General features: G+C 41.1%; 1 protein-coding gene across 3 annotated transcripts in view; it reads right to left on the minus strand.

The window, feature by feature from the left end:
- LOC112256896 (leucine-rich repeat-containing protein 1) overlaps positions 1-23,533 on the minus strand; it is a 75,832-nt gene continuing 52,299 nt past the window's right edge. For all 3 annotated transcript variants that reach the window (XM_024430463.2, XM_024430473.2, XM_024430455.2), the window contains 4 exons: positions 20,633-20,748; positions 16,664-16,836; positions 3,817-3,956; positions 1-2,062 (listed from right to left, as the gene is read on the minus strand). In XM_024430463.2, coding sequence (XP_024286231.1) covers positions 1,910-2,062; positions 3,817-3,956; positions 16,664-16,836; positions 20,633-20,748 — 582 coding nt within the window. In that variant the 3' untranslated portion in view covers positions 1-1,909. The remainder of the gene's footprint in view (positions 2,063-3,816; positions 3,957-16,663; positions 16,837-20,632; positions 20,749-23,533) is intronic.

A 23,533-nucleotide genomic window follows, 5' to 3' on the forward strand; every position in this document is an offset into this window, starting at 1 on the left:
TAACGATACTCATTGCATTGTATTAATACAATATAAACATCTACTTGAGATAAACACATGGAATTTAAACTTTGTGAATGCAACATTGAATGCAGTCCATACTTACAGACTTCACATACAGCACATGACAGTTAGGTGAGGTGTTGCATACTATATACACAAGTCATGCAATGCAAGTTGGATGGACAAAACAGGAGATGAATGGTTGAGGAAAAAGTACTAACGTGTGAATGACCACCCTGATGAGCTTTTTATCAATGGGCTTTGTTAAAACTGAGTGATTTCCTTAAAAAAATGGAAATTAAACGGTTAAAATCTAATTCAATTTGAATGGCAAATACATACAGTATTTAAGAATAATCAATGATAAGGGCATGTGCGGCTTGAATACACAAAATATGGCATTTATGATTTGACATGTTAACAGATATGAGACGTTAGATGACGTGTTAACAATTGTGAGATGGTGAAGCAAAAACAGAAGGTCTACATTTTTCATAAAGGACTAAAGGCTGAAACACTAAAGAGTAATGGACTAAAAACGAAGTTAAGGGGAATAACGAATCATGTTTGGTTTTAAACCCATTTTATTTTATCAGTGGTTAAAAGTCGTCCAAATCTGTAGGCTCAGTGTCCATGCCAATTTCAAATTGTGTTTTTGTGCAGCTTGATCATTAAAATAAAAATAATTTAAAAAGATGAAATCCACATTAAAACAAATTTATATGGTCCTCTCCTTGAAATACATTTAAAACAAAAAGTTAAATCAATGTTGTAGTGTACCATTTGAAGAACATTCCGTTTTATTAAGACGCAATAAACTAAGAAGTGCATTAGTGTATGCTTAAACTGCATTTTCAAAAGATTCCACCCTGGTTCTTATTACCTTGTTTGTAATGAAATTGGCCATTGAAAGTCTAAGCTCATGTGTTAAAGGGAGAAAGTGGCAAATGTTAAAATGCAGCTGTTTCTGGTATCTGGTATTAAGAAAACATTTCAAAGCAGTGAATCGCAATGAAAGAAAGACAGACAGCCTTGTCACTTCCACTCAATCTGTTGTGGGAGAGTGGTTATGGTACATGTTCCAAACTTAATTACAAACTTACCAAACATGTCTATATAAAAATGAGTTTAGGATTTGATTAAGCAGTTAGACAATGGAGTAGAAAAGAAGATTCGAGGCAGTCTACTCACCCAAAGGGAATTATATTGTTTTGATAAGACATTAGCAACTGCATTTGTTTGTTTTTTTTTACTTAAAAGGAAAACACTAAAAAGGAAATAAAATACGTACCAAATACCAAGATAACATTTTTTAAATTCTGCGATAGTTTAAGAAACTTGCTATACATTGTTTTAATTTACACCATCTGAGCTGCCAAAAAGTATAAAAGTATCGATATTCACAAATGACTATACAATAATCCTTAAATCAGTAGGTCCAAAAACTAAGTATCCCCAAAATGTAAAAAGAAATATTCCCCCAGTATTTAAAAAATAAAACAAATATATATAAATGTCAACATTATTTAATATACTTAAGACTTACAGTAGTGCAACTACCTATTGTCTGTAAAAAAAAAAGGAAAAAATAAATCTTTAAAAAGCACTAACTTTAAAAAATACCTTTAAAAAGGAACACACCTGTGCATATTATTGCTGTTTGAAAAGATAGCACAATAGTTTGAAAAGAAGGCACATGGGCCCTGGTAGTCTGAGCCAGATACCGTGCAGGGTATTGGAGATGAAGTAAGATACTGGACAAGAGGATCACAGCAGAGTCCCAGGGATGAGCTGCAGGAGGGGTAGGTAGATCGCAGAGGGGTTTGTGGGGAAAAGTAGGTTCAAGGGGTTGTGCAGGAGAACATGGTGAGAGACACAAGAGGTAAGAATGTTTCTGAGGTAAGAGTCACACAGACGTGGTGACTGTAGCATTATTGACCTCGTTTTTGTTGGAATCCAGGCCTTTGGCAGCGTTCAGGTCGTTGCGGAGGTTCTCCGCTGCTTTCTTCATAGTCTTCAGCTCGCCTGGGTGAGGAGTGGCCCGTCGCATCAGCGTTCCCTGTGGGGAGAAAATAAAGAGGGACAGGGAGGAGAAACAGTGAGACGGATCTGTAAGACTGAATGGACCCAGATTAATCAACAGGTCTGTCATTCTGTCATGTATTATATTACCTTCATAGCAACGTATATAATATGTTATACACTCAGTCACCAGTTTATGCATGGTTCGTTCCTACAGACAGTGAGTCACATGGCCATGAGTTGCTATATACTGTAAAGCAGGCAGACAGGCATTCAGTTATTGTTCGATTGAACATTAGAATGGGCGAAACGGGTGACCTAAGCAACTTTAACCGTGGTATGATCCAGTATCTCAGAAACGGCTGGCCTCCTAGGCTTTTCATGCACGGTAGTGTCTAGGCTTTCCTGAAAATAGTGCAAAAAACATCCAGTAAGTGGCAGTCCCGTGGATGAAAACAGCTTGTTGATGAGAGGTCGAAAGAGAATGGCAAGAATCGTGCAAGCGAACAGGTGGGCCACAAACAGGCAAATAACGGTGGAGAACAACAGTGGTGTGAAATTCGCATCTCAGTCCTTGTCACGGATGTGCTATTGCAGCAAATGACCACACCAGGTTCCACTCCTATCAGCTAAAAACAAGTGGCGGCTCCAGCGGGCACGCAATCACCAACAGTGAACAATTGAGGAGTGGAAAAAAAAATATTGCCTGGTCCGACAAATCCCGGTTCATGGTGTGTCATGCTTATGGCAGAGTCAGGATTTGGTGTAAGCAGCATGAGTCCAGGGCCTAGTACACCTTGGGTCCCTTGATACCATTTGAGCAACATTTCCATGTCCCCAAATAATTCAGGCTGTTCTGGAAGCACGTAGTTATGATCCGGTACGATATGGGTCTACCTAAAACTGGCAACTGAGTGTACATATGCACTTGGACATACATTAAGGTCCAAAATTATTGGCACCTTTGATAAAATATTTTTCTTTAATACTGTATATATATTGTATGCTAAAGAAAATGGGGATACTATTTTATACTACAGTTGCAGAGAGAAAAGAGATTTTGTTAAATCAAGTCATTTTTTCTCAAAAAGCTAGGGTTCAAAATGATTGGGACCTGTGTTTTCAATACCTTACCTTCCGAAGATAACTATCCATACGTAAAAATAAAAATGTGCGCATGACTAAGTCGCTTTAGATAAATGCGTCTGCTAAATGGTATATTCTATTATTAATGGAATTGAGCCCTTTTCTAAAAATATTTTATGAGACTTGAATTGAAGAGGGCAAGTCCATAAGCGCAGACGAAGGATATCAAGGATCAGGAAAAACTGTATGGAGGAATGGTCTAAGATCCCTTTAAAAGGCTTAGTGCAGTGAGTTATTGAAAGGTATTATTTAAAACCAGGGTGCCAATAATTTGTACTTATCTTTGAGGAAAAATATTAAATTGTTAAACAAAATCTTTATCTGAGCAATTGTCTTTTTTTCCCTTTTACATACAATATAGCTCAGTATTTGTATTATACAGTCTTTATTTGCATATCTTTATCAAGGCTAACAATCATTTTGGACCCGACTGTAATTTAAAAGATCTGAAAGATCAAACCTAGTTTTCAAACAGTTAATGGACTCAACAACGCTTTTTATTAGTTGAATACATAAATCTCTATTCCTTGTTTAGTGAGTATTGACAGTTGACGTTTCAAACGACCCCTGTGAATGGTGAAAGGTCTTTTCGACCTCATCGCCTCCTGTCATTCCCCTTCACACACTTCTAGCGCTTCACCTCACCTTTTCATCATCGTCGTCATCGTTATCATCCAGGAAGTGGATGGCACTGATCCTGTTCATGGCCCTGTCGTCCCAGGTGTCATCCACCACGTCATTCACCAGGCTTTCCAGAGCACCGCAGCGAGCAAGGTTGTCTGAGCCTAAAACAGGATACATTTGATGTGTGTGTGAGGATAGTAATCATTCACATCTTTATTAACTTCACTAGGGTAAGGGGTAGCATTCGGGAATTTTGGATGAAAAGCATGCCCAAATTAAACTGCCTGCTACTCAGGCCCAGAAGCTAGGATATGCATATAATTGGTAGATTTGGATAGAAAACTCTAAAGTTTCCAGAACTGTTAAAATAATGTCTGAGTATAGCAGAACTGATATGGCAGTCAAAAACCTGAGGAAAATCCATCCAGGAAGTACTATTATTTTGAAAGGCTGTTTTTCCATTGAAAGCCTATCCACCATACAAAGACTTAGGACCCAGTTCACATTCTCTATGGCTTCTTCTACGTGTGGCCAGTCTTCATGCATTGTTTCAGGCTTTTACTCTGAAAAAAGAGGGAGATACAGCACTTTCAATGAGTGGACAGTGGATATTTCCAGACACGAGTCCAGCGCGTGATCTATTGACAAAGATTTTGTCCGGTTGAAATACTATTGATTATTTATGACAAAATCAACCTGAGGATTGATTTTAAACATCGTTTGACATGTTTCTACTAACTTTTATTGTACTTTGACTTTTCATCTGGATGTTGAGAGCGCACTTTGTGCCTTTGGATTACTGAACTAAACGCACCAACAAAACAGAGGTTTTTGGACATAAAGAGGGACATTATCAAACAAAACAAACATTTATTGTGTAACATGGAGTCCTGGGAGTGCCACCAGATGAAGAGCAAAGGTAAGTGATTAATTTTAACGCTATATCTGACATTTGTGACAACTCTCCTTGGTTGAAAAATGGCTGTATAGTTTTTGTGGCTAGGCGCTGACCTAACGCAATTGCATGGTTTGCTTTCGCCGTAAAGCCTTTTTGAAATCTGACACAGCGGCTGGATTAACAAGACGTTTATCTTTAATCCTTCATCAATGTTTATGATGAGTATTTCTGTAATTTGATGTGGCTCTCTGAAATTTCACCGGATGTTTGTTTGAGACAATGATTACTGAACATAACGCGGCAATTTCAACTGAGGTTTTTGGACATAAAGATTAACTTTATCGAACAAAACAAACATTTATTGTGTACCATGAAGTCATGTGAGTGCCATCTGATGAAGATCAAAGGTTAGTGATCCATTTAATCGCTATTTCTGACTTTTGTGAGCCCTCTCCTTGGCTGGAAAATGGCTGTATGATTTTCTGTGACTAGGCGCTGACCTAACTTAATCGCATGGTGTGCTTGCGCCGTAAAGCCTTTTTGATATCGGACACTGTGGTTGGATTAACAAGAAGTGTATCTTTAAAATGGTGTATAATACTTGTATGTTTGAGGAATTTTAATTATGGGATTTCTGTTGTTTTGAATCTGGCGCCCTGCAATTTCACTGGCTGATGTCGAGGTGGGACGCTACCGTCCCACTGAAACCAGAGAGGTTAATAATTGGCTTTTCAAAATTATGTTCACATACATTTCAAGCATGCAAGACCTGTGTAAAAACAAACACAAAAGTGGCCTGAATTAACCAACGGATTAAAATCAATGTGTTCGGTATGATTGCATCACTCAATCTGCACCCCCAACCCCCCACCACCCAGATGAGCGCTTGGAAACATCCAGATCACAGTTTCAAAACCCAGCTTAGTCACAAGCTTAGAGCTAGACAATCTCCCCCCAAATTCAAGCTCACTGACTTGACCTCCACAAGTTGTAGATCCTCATCTGCTGCTCCACAAGTGAATGAGGGTCATGGAATGGAACATAAGTACATAGTCCTCTCATTCCGAGGCACGTCAGGGACTAAGGGGGATGGGCGTAAACAAGGAACATGCTCCGTAGTCATTCACTCAATGATTCAAATAAAATAAAAACATGACATATGGGTGCGGCAACCAGGTTGTGGAGATCGCGCAAAATAATCACTATCAACAGTTGGATCAGGCCTAGATTCCACCAGGCCTCAGCTGAGTCAGAGAGCGAGCCTCTCCTCGCCCAGCAGAGAAAGATTTTAATGGCAGAAGTTCAGTTGGGAGTTAAGCCTCTTTATCTGGGGCAGAAGGCAGCCTACTGGTTAGAGCGTTGGGCTAGTAACCGAAAGGTGGCTAGATCGAATCCCCGAGCTGACAAGGTAAAAATCTGTCATGCTGGCCATGAACAAGGCAGTTAACCCACTGTTCCTAGGCCGTCATTATAAATAATAATTTAGTTAAATAAATAAAAAATAATAATAATTGTAAAAAGCTGTCCAATCCACTGAGGTCTTTTTTATTTTCCAATACATAGCAAAGGAGCAGGCCCTTGGTGGCAGCATAGGATCAGATCAAGATCGATTAGAGCTTGTGACAAACTCAAGGCAATGGGATCCCACTTAATCCGGCCCGCAGGTGGTTGAATAAAAATGCTATGAAATTGTTATACAGTGCACTCGGAAAATATTCAGACACCTTGATTTTTTTGAACATTCTGTTACAGCCTTATTGTAAAATTAATTAAATATATTTGTTTTCTTATCAATCTACACACAATACACCATAACGACACATTTATATTGATATGTTGCACTTTTTATTTTTATGAACTGAAATATCACATTTACAAACGTATTTCAGACCCTTTACTCAGTACTTTTTTGAAGCACCTTTGGCAGGGATTACAGACTCAAGTCTTCTTGGGTATGACGCTACAAGCTCGGCACACCTGTATTTGGGGAGTTTCTTTCATTCTTCTCTACGGATCCTTTCAACCTCTTTCAGGTTGGATGGGGAGCGTCGCTGCACAGCTATTTTCAGGTCTCTCCAGAGATGTTTGATTGGGTTAAAGTCTGGGCTCTGGATGGGCTACTCAAGGACATTCAGAGGCTTGTCCCGAAGCCACTCATGCATTGTCTTGGCTGTATGCTTAGGGTCATTGTCCTGTTCAACGGTGAATGTTCGAACTTCGTCTGAGGTCCTGAGTGCTCTGGAGCAGATTTTTTATCAAGGATCTCTCTGTACTTTAGATCGTTCATCATTCCCTCGATCCTGACTAGTCTCCCAGTCCCTGCCACTGAAAAACATGTTGCCACCACCATGCTTCACAATAGGGATGATGACAGGTTTCCTCCAGACGTGACGTTTGCCATTCAGGCTAAAGAGTTCAATCTTGACCTCATCAGACCAGAGAATCTTGTTCCTCACGGTCTGAGAGTCTTTAGATGCCTTTTGGCAAACTCCAAGCGGGCTGTCATGTGCCTTTTACTGAAGAGTGGCTTCCGTCAGGTCACTCTACATAAAAGCCTGATTGGTGGACTGCTGTATAGATTGCTATCCTTCTGGAAGGTTCTCCCATCTCTACAGAGCAAATCCGGAGCTCTGTCAGAGTGACCATCGGGTTCTTGATCACCTCCCTGACCAAGGCCCTTCTCCCCCTGCTCAGTTTGGCCGGCGGCCAGCTCTAGTAAGAGTCTTGGTGGTTCCAAACTTCTCCCATTTAACAGGCTGACTACAACGCTCATGTCGCATGCCATCTCCTCATTGGATATACCCACATGGGTGACTGAAAGACGAGCGGGTTCAGTGGTAGTAATGCATCTAATATATGAAAGTTGCCAATCGCAATATAAAGTCAAGAGAAGAAAAAGCCTAGGTGAGATGACTAGAAACAATTCGGTTGACCGTTTTGTGTGGATTAATCGTCGGAGTCGAAGACTTTGTGCATTTCATGTAAAATAATAACTCAATGTTTATATCCCAGGACAAATTAGCTAGCAACAGCAAGCTAGCTAAATAGGACAAATGCTAGCTAAATTGCCATAAATGTTTACTGCTTTTCAACTTGTCCCCAAATTAATGTATTTGGTTCAGAGCTTGTTTTGATATTTTAACCTGTGTGTCGTGATAGCGTTTGTTGTGGTCGGACAAAATACATTTATGCCCGATGGCGCACGCCCACAGCCGGTTTGGGTTCAGTGTAAGAATGACTGTGTCCACTGTGTTCTTGGGGACCTTCAAAGCTGCAGACATTTTTTAGTACACTTTCCCAGATCTGTGCCTCAACACAATCCTGTCTCGGAGCTCTACGGACAATTCCTTTTACCTCATGGCTTGGGTTTTGCTCTGACATGCACTGTCAACTGTGGGACCTTATATAGACAGGTCTGTGCCTTTCCAAATCATGTTCAATCAACTGAAATTTACCACAGGTGGACTCCACAGGAAGAAACATCTTAAGGATGATGGATGGAAACAGGACGCACCTGTGCTCAATTTCGAGTCTCACAACAAAGGGTCTGAATACTTATGTAAATAAGGTATCGGTTTATTATTTTTTATAAATTAGGAAAAATCTAAAAACCTGTTTTTTCTTAGTCATTATGGGGTATTGTGTGTAGATTGATGAGGATTTTCTATTTTATTTAATCCATTTTAGAATAAGTATGTAACATAACAAAATGTGTAAAAAGTCCAGATCTCTGAACACTTTCTGAGTGTGCGCACACACACAAAGTTTTAGAACACCTACTCATTCAAGGGTGTTTCATTTATTTTGACTATTTTCTACATTGTAGAATAACAGTGAAGACATCAAAACTATGAAATAACACATGGAATCATGTAGTAACCAAAAAAGTGTTAAGACAAATCAAAAAATGTAATATTTGAGATTCTTCAAATAGCCACCCTTTGCCTTGATGACAGCTTCACACACTCTTGGCATTCTCTCAACTAGCTTCATGAGGCAGTCACCCGGAATGCATTTCAATTAACAGGTGTGCCTTGTTAAAAGTGAATTTATGGAATTGCTTTCCTTCTTAATGCGTTTGAGCCAATCAGTTGTGTTGTGACAAGGTAGGAGGGTATACAGAAGATGGTCTTTTACCAAATAGGACTAAGTCCATACTATGGCAAGAACTGCTTAAATAAGCAAAGAAAAACGACAGTCCAACATTACTTTAAGACATGAAGGTCAGTCAATACGGAACATTTCTAGAACGTTGAAAGTTTCTTCAAGTGCAGTCACAAAAACCATCAAACACCATCATGAATCTGGCTCTCATGAGGACCGCCACAGGAATGGAAGACCCAGAGTTACCTCTGCTGCAGAGGACAAGTTCATTCGAGTTACCAGCTTCAGAAATTGAAGTAGATGTGTGATAAGTGCCCCACGGTTTTGATCATGTTCGGACCAAATCTAATGCTTGTAGGACTCTGGAGAATATGCAAAGGAGTGACATAGAATGGGAATAGGATATAACCTGTGGGATTAAACTAATTTCACTATGGGGTAGAATTTGAAGTAAAGGCGCTTATAGCTGATCTATAAATGATTACATACAGTAGGTGTATAGAGAGGCCAGTGACCCCTGAGAAAGCTTTTAGGTAATGAAATTGCCAATGACCAAGATCACGTAATACAAATTGAAACCCATATAGAAAGAATCACTGACATTACAGGTCTCTTTTTACTGTAGGCAGCTGCGGTGGTCATAGTGGTTTTGACAGTAGAACATAAAGCTAAGTGACTTAAAATATGATATCCTGGCATTTTTAAAGGTAGGATGGTATTTGAGGTTTCTGAATAATAAAAGTTCTAAATATGCTTTATGGGTAGTGCATGGCAACAAATTAATTCCAAGTGGTTTGAATGGGCTTTTCTCCATTCTGATTGCTTTTTACTGTTCAACAAAACTTCAACAAAAATAATAGGAGGACAAAACTGACAGTGAACTAGTCCTATTTGTAGAACATTGCATAGGAATTTAAATTTGTAGCCTCAAGTTCCAGAACTCAACCAATGGTTTTCCATTTGCAGTTATTTGTTCAATTCCTGAATTTATGAATTTCTTAAATTTCCTGCACTCATTTGTTATTAATTTACACATGGCGTTGCGTTTCTTTTGTTCTAGCATGCCTCCATTTCACCCCCCACCCAAAATTCCTTTATCAGAATAATAATTCTCCTCTGACCGTATATTTTCAGTTTAATTGCAGTTCTTACTTTCGTGGGATGATTTCCAGGGGTCTCTATTTGGCAAGCTTACCCTCCTAAAGTTGTTCACTTGTTGTGCTAGCAAGTTTGCTAGCAGTTCTTGGATGTTAGCATTTTGTTACTGGTGATGAAAATGGTTGTTTGTTAGATTTGAAAGAAATGACAGCAATGTAGATTGATGATAGTCTTCCTAAAAATGTCTTTATGCAAAAGTTCATAAACATTTTACACACACACTTATTTTCACAATGTGAAATAGAATTATCAAAAACTAATATTAGTCAAAAGTTTGGACACACCTACTCCTTCAAGGGTTCCTCTTTATTTTTACTATTTTCTACATTGTAGAATAATAGTGAAGACATCAAAACTATGAAATAAAACATATGGAATGATGTAGTAACCCAAAACGAAGTGTTAAACAAATCAAAATATATTTAAGATTCTTCAAAGTAGCCACCCTTTGCTTGATGAGAGCTTTGCACCCTCTTGGCATTCTCTCAACCAGCTTTACCTGGAATGCTCTTCCAAAGCAGTGCGACAAAAACAAGAGTTTCACGCACGGGGGCATTGTCATGCTGAAACAGGAAAGGGCCTTCCTCAAACTTTTGCCACAAAGTTGGAAGCACAGAATTGCCTAGAATGTCATTGTATGCTGTAGAGTTAAGATTTCCCGTCACTGGAATAAAGCCCAAACCATGAAAAAAACTCAAGGCCATTACAACTTTACAGTTGGCACTATGAGAGTTCTAGAGTTCTCCTGGCATCCACCAAACTCAGATTCGTCCGTCGGACTGCCAGATGGTGAAGCATGATTCATCACTCCAGAAAACGCATTTCCACTGCACCAGAGTCCAATAGCGGCGAGCATTACACCACTCCAGCCAACGCTTGGCATTGCGCATGGCGATCTTAGGCTTACGTGTAGCTACTTGGCCATGGAAACCCATTTCATAAAGCTCCAGACAAAGAGTTATTGTGCTGACGTTGCTTCCAGAGGCAGTTTGGGACTTTGTAGTGAGTGTTGCAAACGAGGACAGACGATTTTTATGTGCTACGAGCTTCAGCACTCGGCGGTCCCGTTCTTTGAGCTTGTGTGGCCTACCACTTCGCGGCTGAGCTTTCGTTGCTCCTAGATGTTTCCACTTGAAAATAACATGACTTACAGTTGTCCGGGGCAGCTCCAGCAGGGCAGAAATGTGAAAAACTGACTTGTTGGAAAGGTGGCATCCTATGACGGTGCCACGTTGAAAGTCACTGAGCTCTTCAGTAAGGCCATTCGACTGCCAATGTTTTTATACACCTGTCAATTTTATACACCTGTCAGCAACGGGTGTGGTTTGAAGGGGTACTATTGGATATATAGGGTATGTCTTTATTTTTGTTGAACTACTTGCTGGGGCTGAGTTAATATTATTTTTTGGACCTTTATTTAGCTAGGCAAGATATAACTTGCAGAATATCATGGTAGCCAATGTGTGTTAGTTAACCAGTATACCTGGATTTACTGTTGCTGCTAGCAATATTAGCAATGATAGCCTTCGGGCTAGCAGGTGGCTAGCTATAGCTACCATCGGCCAACAACAGAGTTTTTGCCAGTTTGGTTATAGACTTTCAATGTCTACTATGTAAAGAAACTGAACTGCTAATAAGTAATGCGTTTCAAGGCTGCTAGTGGTTAGCTAGTAGGGGTAAGCAAGCAGAAGTGTAAAAGGGGCTATGCTAAAAGCCTTTTTTTAGCTGACAAATAAAAAAATCCCAGGATATGGTCAAATGATAAATTGGCTTTATTCAGAGTGCCAATTTAATTTCGCAAAAACAACGAGGACTCAATATGTGGGTCTTTACCGTCTTATGTGGACAGTGGCTTCACTCCTGCTCGTCTAGTGCTCCTCTTTACATTAGACTAAACTCTCCTTCCAGACTCACATTAAGTATCTCCAATCAAAAATTAAATCTAGAATTGGCTTCCTATTTCGCAACAAAGCTTCCTTCACTCATGCTGCCAAACATACCCTCGTAAAACTGACCATCCTACCGATCCTTGACTTCGGCGATGTCATCTATAAAATAGCCTCAAACACTCTACTCAGCAAACTGGATGTAGTTTATCACAGTGCCATCCGTTTTGTCACCAAAGCCCCATATACTACCCACCACTGCAACCTGTACGCTCTCGTTGGCTGGCCCTCGCTTCATACTCGTCGCCAAACCCACTGGCTACAGGTTATCTACAAGTCTCTGCTAGGTAAAGCCCCACTTCCGGCGCCGACAGAGATGGCCGCCTCGCTTCGCGTTCCTAGGAAACTATGCAGTTTTTTGTTTTTTTTTACGTGTTATTTCTTACACTAGTACCCCAGGTCATCTTAGGTTTCATTACATACAGCCGAGAAGAACTACTGAATATAAGATCAGCGTCAACTCACCATCAGTACGACCAAGAATATGTTTTTCGCGATGCGGATCCTGTGTTCAACCAGTGCAACGGAGTGGATTCCATGCAGCGACCCAAAAAAACGACTCAGAAAAAGAGGGAAACGAGGCGGTCTTCTGGTCAGACTCCGGAGACGGGAACACCGTGCACCACTCCCTAGCATTCTTCTTGCCAATGTCCAGTCTCTTGACAACAAGGTTGATGAAATCCGAGCAAGGGTAGCATTCCAGAGGGACATCAGAGACTAACGTTCTCTGCTTCACGGAAACATGGCTAACTGGAGAGACGCTATCCGAAGCGGTGCAGCCAGCGGGTTTCTCCACGCATCGCGCCGACAGAAACAAACATCTTTCTGGTAAGAAGAGGGGCGGGGGCGTATGCCTTATGACTAACGTGACATGGTGTGATGAAAGAAACATACAGGAACTCAAATCCTTCTGTTCACCTGATTTAGAATTCCTCACAATCAAATGTAGACCGCATTATCTACCAAGAGAATTCTCTTCGATTATAATCACAGCCGTATATATCCCCCCAAGCAGACACATCGATGGCTCTGAACGAACTTTATTTAACTCTCTGCAAACTGGAAACGATTTATCCGGAGGCTGCATTCATTGTAGCTGGGGATTTTAACAAGGCTAATCTGAAAACAAGACTCCCTAAATTTTATCAGCATATCGATTGCGCAACCAGGGGTGGAAAGACCCTGGATCATTGTTACTCTAACTTCCGTGACGCATATAAGGCCCTGCCCCGCCCCCTTTCGGAAAAGCTGACCACGACTCCATTTTGTTGATCCCTGCCTACAGACAGAAACTAAAACAAGAGGCTCCCATGCTGAGGTCTGTCCAACGCTGGTCCGACCAAGCTGACTCCACACTCCAAGACTGCTTCCATCACGTGGACTGGGAGATGTTTCGTATTGCGTCAGACAACAACATTGACGAATACGCTGATTCGGTGTGCGAGTTCATTAGACGTGCGTTGAAGATGTCGTTCCCATAGCAACGATTAAAACATTCCCTAACCAGAAACCGTGGATTGATGGCAGCATTCGTGTGAAACTGAAGGCGCGAACCACTGCTTTTAATCAGGGCAAGGTGTCTGGTAACATGACTGAATACAAACAGTGCAGCTATTCCCTCCGCAAGGCTATCAAACAAGCTAAGCACCAGTACAGAGACAAAGTAGAATCTCAATTCAACGGCTCAGACACAAGAGGCATGTGGCAGGGTCTACAGTCAATCACGGACTACAGGAAGAAAGCCAGCCCAGTCACGGACCAGGATGTCTTGCTCCCAGGCAGACTAAATAACTTTTTGCCCGCTTTGAGGACAATACAGTGCCACTGACACGGCCTGCAACGAAAACATGCGGTCTCTCCTTCACTGCAGCCGAAGTGAGTAAGACATTTAAACGTGTTAACCCTCGCAAGGCTGCAGGCCCAGACGGCATCCCCAGCCGCGCCCTCAGAGCATGCGCAGACCAGCTGGCCGGTGTGTTTACGGACATATTCAATCATTCCCTATACCAGTCTGCTGTTCCCACATGCTTCAAGAGGGCCACCATTGTTCCTGTTCCCAAGAAAGCTAAGGTAACTGAGCTAAACGACTACCGCCCCGTAGCACTCACATACGTCATCATGAAGTGCTTTGAGAGACTAGTCAAGGACCATATCACCTCCACCCTACCTGACACCCTAGACCCACTCCAATTTGCTTACCGCCCAAATAGGTCCACAGACGATGCAATCTCAACCACACTGCACACTGCCCTAACCCATCTGAACAAGAGGAATACCTGCTGTTCATCGACTACAGCTCGGCATTCAACACCATAGTACCCTCCAAGCTCGTCATCAAGCTCGAGACCCTGGGTCTCGACCCCGCCCTGTGCAACTGGGTACTGGACTTCCTGACGGGCCGCCCCCAGGTGGTGAGGGTAGGCAACAACATCTCCTCCCCGCTGATCCTCAACACTGGGGCCCCACAAGGGTGCGTTCTGAGCCCTCTCCTGTACTCCCTGTTCACCCACGACTGCGTGGCCACGCACGCCTCCAACTCAATCATCAAGTTTGCGGACGACACAACAGTGGTAGGCTTGATTACCAACAACGACGAGACGGCCTACAGGGAGGAGGTGAGGGCCCTCGGAGTGTGGTGTCAGGAAAATAAACCTCACACTCAACGTCAACAAAACTAAGGAGATGATTGTGGACTTCAGGAAACAGCAGAGGGAACACCCCCCCATCCACATCGATGGAACAGTAGTGGAGAGGGTAGCAAGTTTTAAGTTCCTCGGCATACACATCACAGACAAACTGAATTGGTCCACTCACACAGACAGCATCGTGAGGAAGGCGCAGCAGCGCCTCTTCAACCTCAGGAGGCTGAAGAAATTCGGCTTGTCACCAAAAGCACTCACAAACTTCTACAAATGCACAATCGAGAGCATCCTGGCGGGCTGTATCACCGCCTGGTATGGCAACTGCACCGCCCTCAACCGTAAGGCTCTCCAGAGGGTAGTGAGGTCTGCACAACGCATCACCGGGGCAAACTACCTGCCCTCCAGGACACCTACACCACCCGATGCTACAGGAAGGCCATAAAGATCATCAAGGACATCAACCACCCGAGCCACTGCCTGTTCACCCCGCTGTCATCCAGAAGGCGAGGTCAGTACAGGTGCATCAAAGCTGGGACCGAGAGACTGAAAAACAGCTTCTATCTCAAAGCCATCAGACTGTTAAACAGCCACCACTAACATTGAGTGGCTACTGCCAACACACTGTCAATGACACTGACTCTACTCCAGCCACTTTAATAATGGGAATTGATGGGAAATGATGTAAATATATCACTAGCCACTTTAAACAATGCTACCTTATATAATGTTACTTACCCTACATTATTCATCTCATATGCATACGTAGATACTGTACTCTATATCATCGACTGCATCCTTATGTAATACATGTATCACTAGCCACTTTAACTATGCCACTTGGTTTACATACTCATCTCATATGTATATACTGTACTCGATATCATCTACTGTATCTTGCCTATGCTGCTCTGTACCATCACTCATTCATATATCCTTATGTACATATTCTTTATCCCCTTACACTGTGTATAAGACAGTAGTTTTTTGGAATTGTTAGTTTGATTACTTGTTCGTTATTACTGCATTGTCGGAACTAGAAGCACAAGCATTTCGCTACACTCGCATTAACATCTGCTAAGCATGTGTATGTGACAAATAAAATTTGATTTGACCCTATCTCAGCTCACTGGTCACCATAGCAGCACCCACTTGTAGCACACGCTCCAGCAGGTATATCTCACTGGTCACCCCCAAAGCCAATTCCTACTTTGGTCGCCTTTCCTTCCAGTACTCTGCTGCCTCTGACTGGAACAAACTGCAAAAATCACTGAAGCTGGAGATTCCCATCTCCCTCACTAACTTTAAGAACCATCTGTCAGAGCAGCTCACAGATCACTGTACCTGTTCATAGTCCATCTACCTACCTCATTCCCATACTGTATTTATTTATTTTGCTCCTTTTGCACCACAGTATCTCTACTTGCACATCCATCTTTTGCACATCTACCATTCCCGTGTTTAATTGCCATATTGTAATTACTTCGCCACCATGGACTATTTATTGCCTTAACTCCCTTATTTGCACTCACTGTATATAGACTTTTTCCTTTTTTTTCTACTGTATTATTGACTGCATGTTTTGTTCATTCCATGTGTCACTCTGTGTTGTTCTTTGTGTCGAACTGCTTGTTCTCAAATAGCCTACCTGGTTAAATAAAGGTGAAATAAATAAATAAAAATTATATCAATTATACATTTCTCCCGAAATACGAATGTAAAGTGAAATGTCATATTGGAAGGATAAAACAAATCTTCCCTTTAATGCAGAGTGCCAAGCAGAGACGCATCAGGTCACATTTTTACAGTCTTTAAGCTCCCGAGTGGTGCAGCGGTCTGAATCTCAGTGCTAGGGGCGTCACTACAAAACCTGGTTAGATCCCAGGCTGTATCCCAACCCGCCGTGATCGGGAGTCCCATAGGGCGGAGTACAACTGTCCCAGCGTCGTCCGGGTTAGGGGAGGGTTTGGCCGGGGTAGGTCGTCATTGCAAAATAAGAATTTGTTCTTAACTGACTTGTCTAGTTAAATAAAAATGACTTGGCCGGGTATCGAACTCCCAATATCAGGGCGGATACTCTATCCACAAGACCACAGAGTTGGTAGTACATGACAAGACCTTACCTTTACTGTCAGGTTCTAAAGGCTGCTGGGGCAGGAGAACACAGGTGAGCACTTTTTCCCCCGACTCTGGATCCATGTCATTCTGGAAGGTGATTAGAGGCTGGGACTGGTTCTCTGACAGCCACAGGGCCTTGAGTCGCAGCATGGTCAGAGATATGGGTAGGTGGAGTAGTCTGGAGAGAGATGATAATGTGTTATTGAAAGACTGCAGAGAATATTTAGTGACCCTTATTGATTTGTGGACAGCTCAGAGTCTACATTGGTGTCAAATATTATGACTTACTTTGCTACATCTAAAAGCATTACTGGACCTGGAGTATAATAAGATAAATAATATACACTACAGGTCAAAAGTTTTAGAACTTGTTCAGGGGATTTTCTTTATTTTTACAATTTTCTACATTGTAGAATAATAGTGAAGACATCACAACTATGAAATAACACATTTGGAATCATGTAGTAACCAAAAAAAGTGTATTCTCCAAATAGCAACCGTAGGACTTGTGTGTGCAAAGCTGTCAACTTGGCATTCTCTCAACCAGCTTCATGAGAGTCACCTGGAATGCATTTCAATTAACAGGTGTGCCTTGTTAAAAGGCACTGATAGGCCGTCATTGTAAATAAGAATTTGTTCTTAACTGACTTGCCTAGTTCAATAAAGGTTAAATAAAAGTTAATTTGAGTCAATCAGTTGAGTTGTGACAAGGTAGGGGGGTATACAGAAGATAGCCCTATTTGGTAAAAGACCAAGTCCATATTTTGGCAAGAGCAGCGACAGTCCATCATTACTTTAAGACATGAAGGTCAGTCAATACGGAACATTTCAAGAACTTTGAAAGTTTCTTCAAGTGCAGTCACAAAAACCATCAAGTGCTTTCATGAAACTGGCTCTCATGAGGACCGCCACAGGAATGGAAGACCCAGCTGCAGAGGAAAATCAATAAAGTTACCAATTAGAGGTCGACCGATTAATCGGCAGGGTAGCCTAGTAGCGTAGCCTAGTGGTTAGAGCGTTGGTAACTAGTAACCGAAAGGTTGCAAGTTCGAATCCCCGAGCTGACAAGGTACAAATCTGTCGTTCTGCCCCTGAACAGGCAGTTAACCCACTGTTCCTAGGCTGTCATAACAGTCAGTTAAGAATTTGTTCTTAATTGACTTGCCTAGTGAAAATAAAGGTAAAATAAAAATAAATAAAAAATAAAAATTGAATGGCTGATTAATTAGGGCTGATTTCAAGTTTTCATAACATTCGGAAATCTGTATTTTTGGACACCGATTTGGCAGATTTTTTTAAAAATACACCTTTATTAAATCTTTGTTTAACTAGGCAAGTCAGTTAAGAACACATTCTTATTTTCAATGACGGCCTAGGAACGGTGGGTTAACTGCCTCGTTCAGTGGCAGTACAACAGATTTTCACCTTGTCAGCTCAGGGGATTCAATCTTGCAACCTTTCAGTTAACTAGTCCAACGCTCTAACCACCTGCCTCTCATTGCACTCCATGAGGAGACTGCCTGTTACGCGAATGCAGTAAGCCAAGGTAAGTTGCTAACTAGCATTAAACTTATCTTCTAAAAAACAATCAATCATAATCACTAGTTAAACTAGTAATATCATTAACTATGTGTAGTTAACTAGCGTGTCCTGCGTTGCATTTAATCGATGTGGTGCGTATCGTTGCTCCAATGTGTACCTAATCATGAACATAAATGCCTTTCTTAAAATCAATACACCGAAGTATATATTTTTAAACCTGCATATTTAGCTAAAAGAAATCCAGGTTAGCAGGCAATATTAACCAGGTGAAATTGTGTCGCTTCTCTTGTGTTCATTGCACGCCGAGTCAGTGTATATGCAACAGTTTGGGCCGCCTAATTTGCCAGAATTTTACGTAATTATGACATACCATTGAAGGTTGTGCAATGTAACAGGAATATTTAGACTAATGGATCCCACCCATTGGATAAAATACAGAACGGTTCTGTACTTCACAAAGAATAAACATCTTGTTTTCGAGATGATAGTTTCCGGAGTCTACCATATTAATGACCTAAGGCTCGTATTTCTGTGTGTTATTATGTTATAACGAAGTCTATGATTTCATAGAGCAGTCTGACTGAGCGATGTAGGCAGCAGCAGGCTCATAAGCATTCATTCAAACAGCACTTTCATGCGTTTTGCCAGCAGCTCTTCATTGTGCGTCAAGCATTGCGCTGTTTAGGACTTCAAGCCTATCAACTCCCGAGATTAGGCTTGTGTAACCGATGTGAAATGGCTAGCTTAGTTAGCGGGGTGCGCGCTAATAGCATTTCAAACGTCACTCGCTAAGAGACTTGGAGTGGTTGTTCCCCTCGCTCCTACCTGGTTCGAGGAGAGGGATGGAAGCTATACTGTTATACTGGCAATACTAAAGTGCCTATAAGAACATCCAATAGTCAAAGGTTAATGAAATACAAATGGTATAGAGAGATATAGTCCTATAATTCCTATAATACCTACAACCTAAAACTTCTTACCTGGGAATATTGAAGACTCATGTTAAAAGGAACCACCAGGTTTCATATGTTCTCATGTTCTGAGCAAGGAACTGAAATGTTTTTGCATTATTTAAAGAAAATTGAACATGTTTCATTATTTATTTGAGGCTAAATTGATTTTGATGTATTATATAAAAGTTAAAATAAGTGTTCATTCAGTATTGTTGTAATTGTCATTATTACAAATTTTAAAAAATAATTAAAATCGTCCGATTAATCGGTATCGGCTTTTTTTAGTCCTCCAATAATAGGTATCGCCGTTGAAAAATCATAATCGGTCGACCTCTTATCAATCACAGAAATTGCAGCCCAACTAAATGCTTCAAATCAAATTTTATTTGTCACTTGTCACAGTTACAAATAACGTGAAAAAAAAACAACACACAATAGCACGATTGGTTAGGAGTCCGTAAAATGGCAGTCATCTCTTCCGGCACCATTCTAACACAGAGTTCAAGTAACAGACATCTCAACATCAACTGTTCAGAGAAGACTGTGTGAATCAGGCCTTCAGTCAAAATGCTGCTAAGAAAGCACTACTAAATGACACCAATAAGAAGACGAGACTTGCTTGGGCCAAGAAACATGAACAATGGACAGTAGACCGGTGGAAATCTGTCCTTTGGTCTAGAGTACAAATGGGATATTTTTGGTTCCAACCGACTTGTCTTTGTGAGCCATGGTGTGGGTGAACGGATGATCTCCGCATCTGTATTTGCCACCATGAAGCAAGAAGGAGGTGGTGTTATGGTGTGGGGGTGCTTCGCTGGTGACACTGCTTGTAATTTATTTAGAATTCAAGGCACACTTAACCAGCATGGCTACAACAGCATTCTGCAGCGATACGCCGTCCCATCTGGTTTGGGCTTAGTGGGACTATCATTTGTTTTTAAACAGGACAATGACCCAACACCTCCAGGCTGTGTAAGGGCTATTTTACCAAGAAGGAGAGTGATGATGCTGCATCAGATAACCTGGCCTCCATAATCACTCGACCTCAACCCAATTGAGATGGTTTGGGATGAGTTGGAGTGAAGGAAAAGCAGCCCACAAGTGCTCAGCATATGTGGGAAATATTTTCCAACAAAAACTGTTGGAAAAGCATTCCAGGTGAAGCTGGTTGAGAGAATACCAATAGTATGTATGCAAAGCTGTCATCAAGGTACAGGGTGGCTATTTGAAGAATCTAAAATAAAATAAATATTTTGATTTGTTTAACACTTTTTTGGTTACTACATGATTCCATGTGTTATATCATAAGTTTGATGTCTTCACTATTATTCTACGATGTAGAAAATAGTAAAAAAATATAAAGAAAAAACCTTGAATGAGTAGGTGTTCTAAAACTTTGACCTGTTGTGTATTTGATGTAATGTGAATATGATAATATGCTAATAAATATACATTGAATTTAATTTCTATGTAGCCTACCTATTTCCAGACACATCAAACACATGCAGTTCTGTGGCCTGAGAGATCTCAGAGGGAATTCTTGTCAGCCTGTTCCCTCGAACACAGAAGACATTCAGGCTACTGCAGCCTCCAATCTGGATTAGGGAAGAAAGGCATACAAATAAGACAATTTAAAACTCTAAAAGACACTGTTTTAATTTATCATCACACACCCACAAAATTCCATATACGAACAGAGAAGGTGTTCTTTGAGGCACACAAACATCTTGAACAGTTCATGTAAAAAATATAATAAAAATGAAGTATTTACCTTTATACCTTAGCATTTTCTAAATCACAGAAAATGTATATATGTTTATAAAAATGTATTTTAAAAAAATGCTAAAATCTATTTAGCATAATGGGCATAGATAGGTAAACCATTAAGAGCATTTGGGAGCTTTGCCACAGAATTGGGCATCTTGATGGAATTGGGCTATGGAGTTTGGCAAAGTAGGAGCTAAAATTAGCTGCAATTAGTAGTGTGTTGAAGTAGGGACCGGATGGGCCAGCTAAAGTGCTGTAGTCAGACTGTAATCTACTATCAGCCAGCGGCCAGACAGACCTGAACAGGGACCAAATACAGTAATGGAGTCTCATCATGTTAAAAGGATCTGGCTAAGCTGATGCTCTCACTGGAGTACTAAAGATTGATTTAAAGAGGTGCCTCGAAGAGAAGTCCAAATATCAGCAGGAGTTACAGTTAGTAGGCAACACACAGGTTCTACTCAAAGTCTAGCCATTACCTCAGAAGTAGAATTAACAAAGTACTACATGCATGGGCCCACACTTAAACAACGTCAATACCGGGTACGTTGTTTGTCTATGAAATTCATTCGAATTGTGCATTGGAAATATGAACAAATTGCAGACCTTTTTATTTGGGTCATTACTAAATTAATATGCAACTGTTCAATTAAAATGGAAATAAGCCAATGTCCAGCAGATATCTTACCTTGAATGTGTGGATTTAAAATCACAACAAGATCAGGTTTTGAAACTTTTAGCCAATTATCAGTCATGACTATTAATTAAAAAGAACATAGCTACATCCCGACACCTGTGGTAAACAAGTAGTTGTCTAGTACTATTGTTACTGTTAGAAATGTTAATGGTTAGAGATAATAAAACAATGGCATTATCTGTGCAAAGTTCTGTGGACTCACACTGAGACACAGGGGCATTGTATAACTACTAAAGGGCTCTTTCAGATTAAACTTTAACCAGAGGGAGCTTGCCTTCGCTTTAATAGACAAGAGGCTAGAATAAACAACAGTATCTCTGACACGCACACACACGAAGCAGGCATTCTGGGACAATAAACCAGTGCTGAATACACCAGAGAACTGCAGTCAGTAGTGTGTGTGTGCGCTTGTTTTGTCTGTGCTTGAATCCCCTGGAAACAAAAGATAGCATGCCAACAGCCGGAGAGCTGAAGCCGGAGAGTTGAAATCATGCTAAAGTACAGACAGACAGTAAAGTCACACACATAATGAAGAGTCACACAGCCATGTCTATCTAGGGTGAAGACAGTCACAGTGGGAGATGGATTTTGTGCCTGTGAGAGTGCTCCAGGTCAGGTCGATATGACAAATCGACCTTTGCCTGCATAGTACCACTGTAGCATACGCTTCCACTGAATGGGATTCAGCTCACAGAGACCAGATTTGCTGGTTAGCAGGTGTAAGGATTAGCCTTTTTACAATACCCATTAAAATCAGAGGGGGTCAGGTTTAGTCCAGCAAAGCTCTGCATGCAAATCATACAGTGATCACTGGGGGATGCACTAACCAGATTCTACTGACTCATGACTGAGGCTTCTATGATTTTACATCCATTTGTCCGAGCAGCAGGGTAAATCATGAAGGCAAAATGAGATGCAATCAAGGTTTATGTTAGCTTTTTCTGAGCATGTTCAGACCTAGCATGCACAAGCATTTTGCTTACAGTATTGGGGTAAAATGGTTAACATAGCATTACATCAAAATAAGCAACTTCACTCACACATTGATTCTAGAGCACCCACAGAAGAAGTGGCTCACCGCAGCAAGGGAAGAAATTGCTTTGGATCCAGTCCGCACTCATTCAGATAATACAAGAACGGGGTTGTAAATCACAATGTCCAGTGGAACTACTTCACTGCTGCATCACAAAACGTGATCGATACGGTAAGATCACAACGGGAGATGGAAGAAAACTTTGAGCCAAAAAACAAAAAAAAGAAGGAAAAGTGCTTGTATCCCAGAAAGAAACTCAGAAGGAAGCAGCCTCGTGTCCTGACAACATAAAAAATATAGCTAAGATAATAAAAGCTTGGCACAAATACACTTGACCAGTGGTTTCCAAACGTTTTATAGTCCCGTACCCCTTCAAACATTCAACCTCCAGCTGCGTACCCCCTCTAGCACCAGGGTCAGTGCAGTCTCAAATGTTGTTTTTTGCCATCATTGTAAGCCTGCCCCACACACACCCACACTATACAATATATTTATTAAACATAAGAATGAGTGTGAGTTTGTCACAACCTGGCTCGTGGGAAGTGACAAAGAGCTCTTATAGGACCAGGGCAAAAATAATAATAATTTTGCTCTTTATTTAACAATCTTACACATAAAACCTTAATTGTTCATCGAAAAATGTGAATAACTCATCCTAGGTTAATGAGAAGGGTGTGCTTGAAAGGATGCTCATAACTCTGCTATGTTGGGTTGTATTGGAGAGAGTCGCAGTCTTAAATCATTTTCCACACAGAGTCTTGTGCCTGTATTTAGTGTTCATGCTAGTGAGGGTCAAGAATCCAGTCTCACATAGGTACGTGGTTGCAAAGGTACTGTATTATTGACTGTATGTTTGTTTTACTCCATGTGTAACTCTGTGTCG

The sequence above is a fragment of the Oncorhynchus tshawytscha genome, linkage group LG01 (assembly GCF_018296145.1).
Source record: "Oncorhynchus tshawytscha isolate Ot180627B linkage group LG01, Otsh_v2.0, whole genome shotgun sequence".
Classification (NCBI taxonomy): Eukaryota; Metazoa; Chordata; class Actinopteri; order Salmoniformes; family Salmonidae; genus Oncorhynchus; species Oncorhynchus tshawytscha.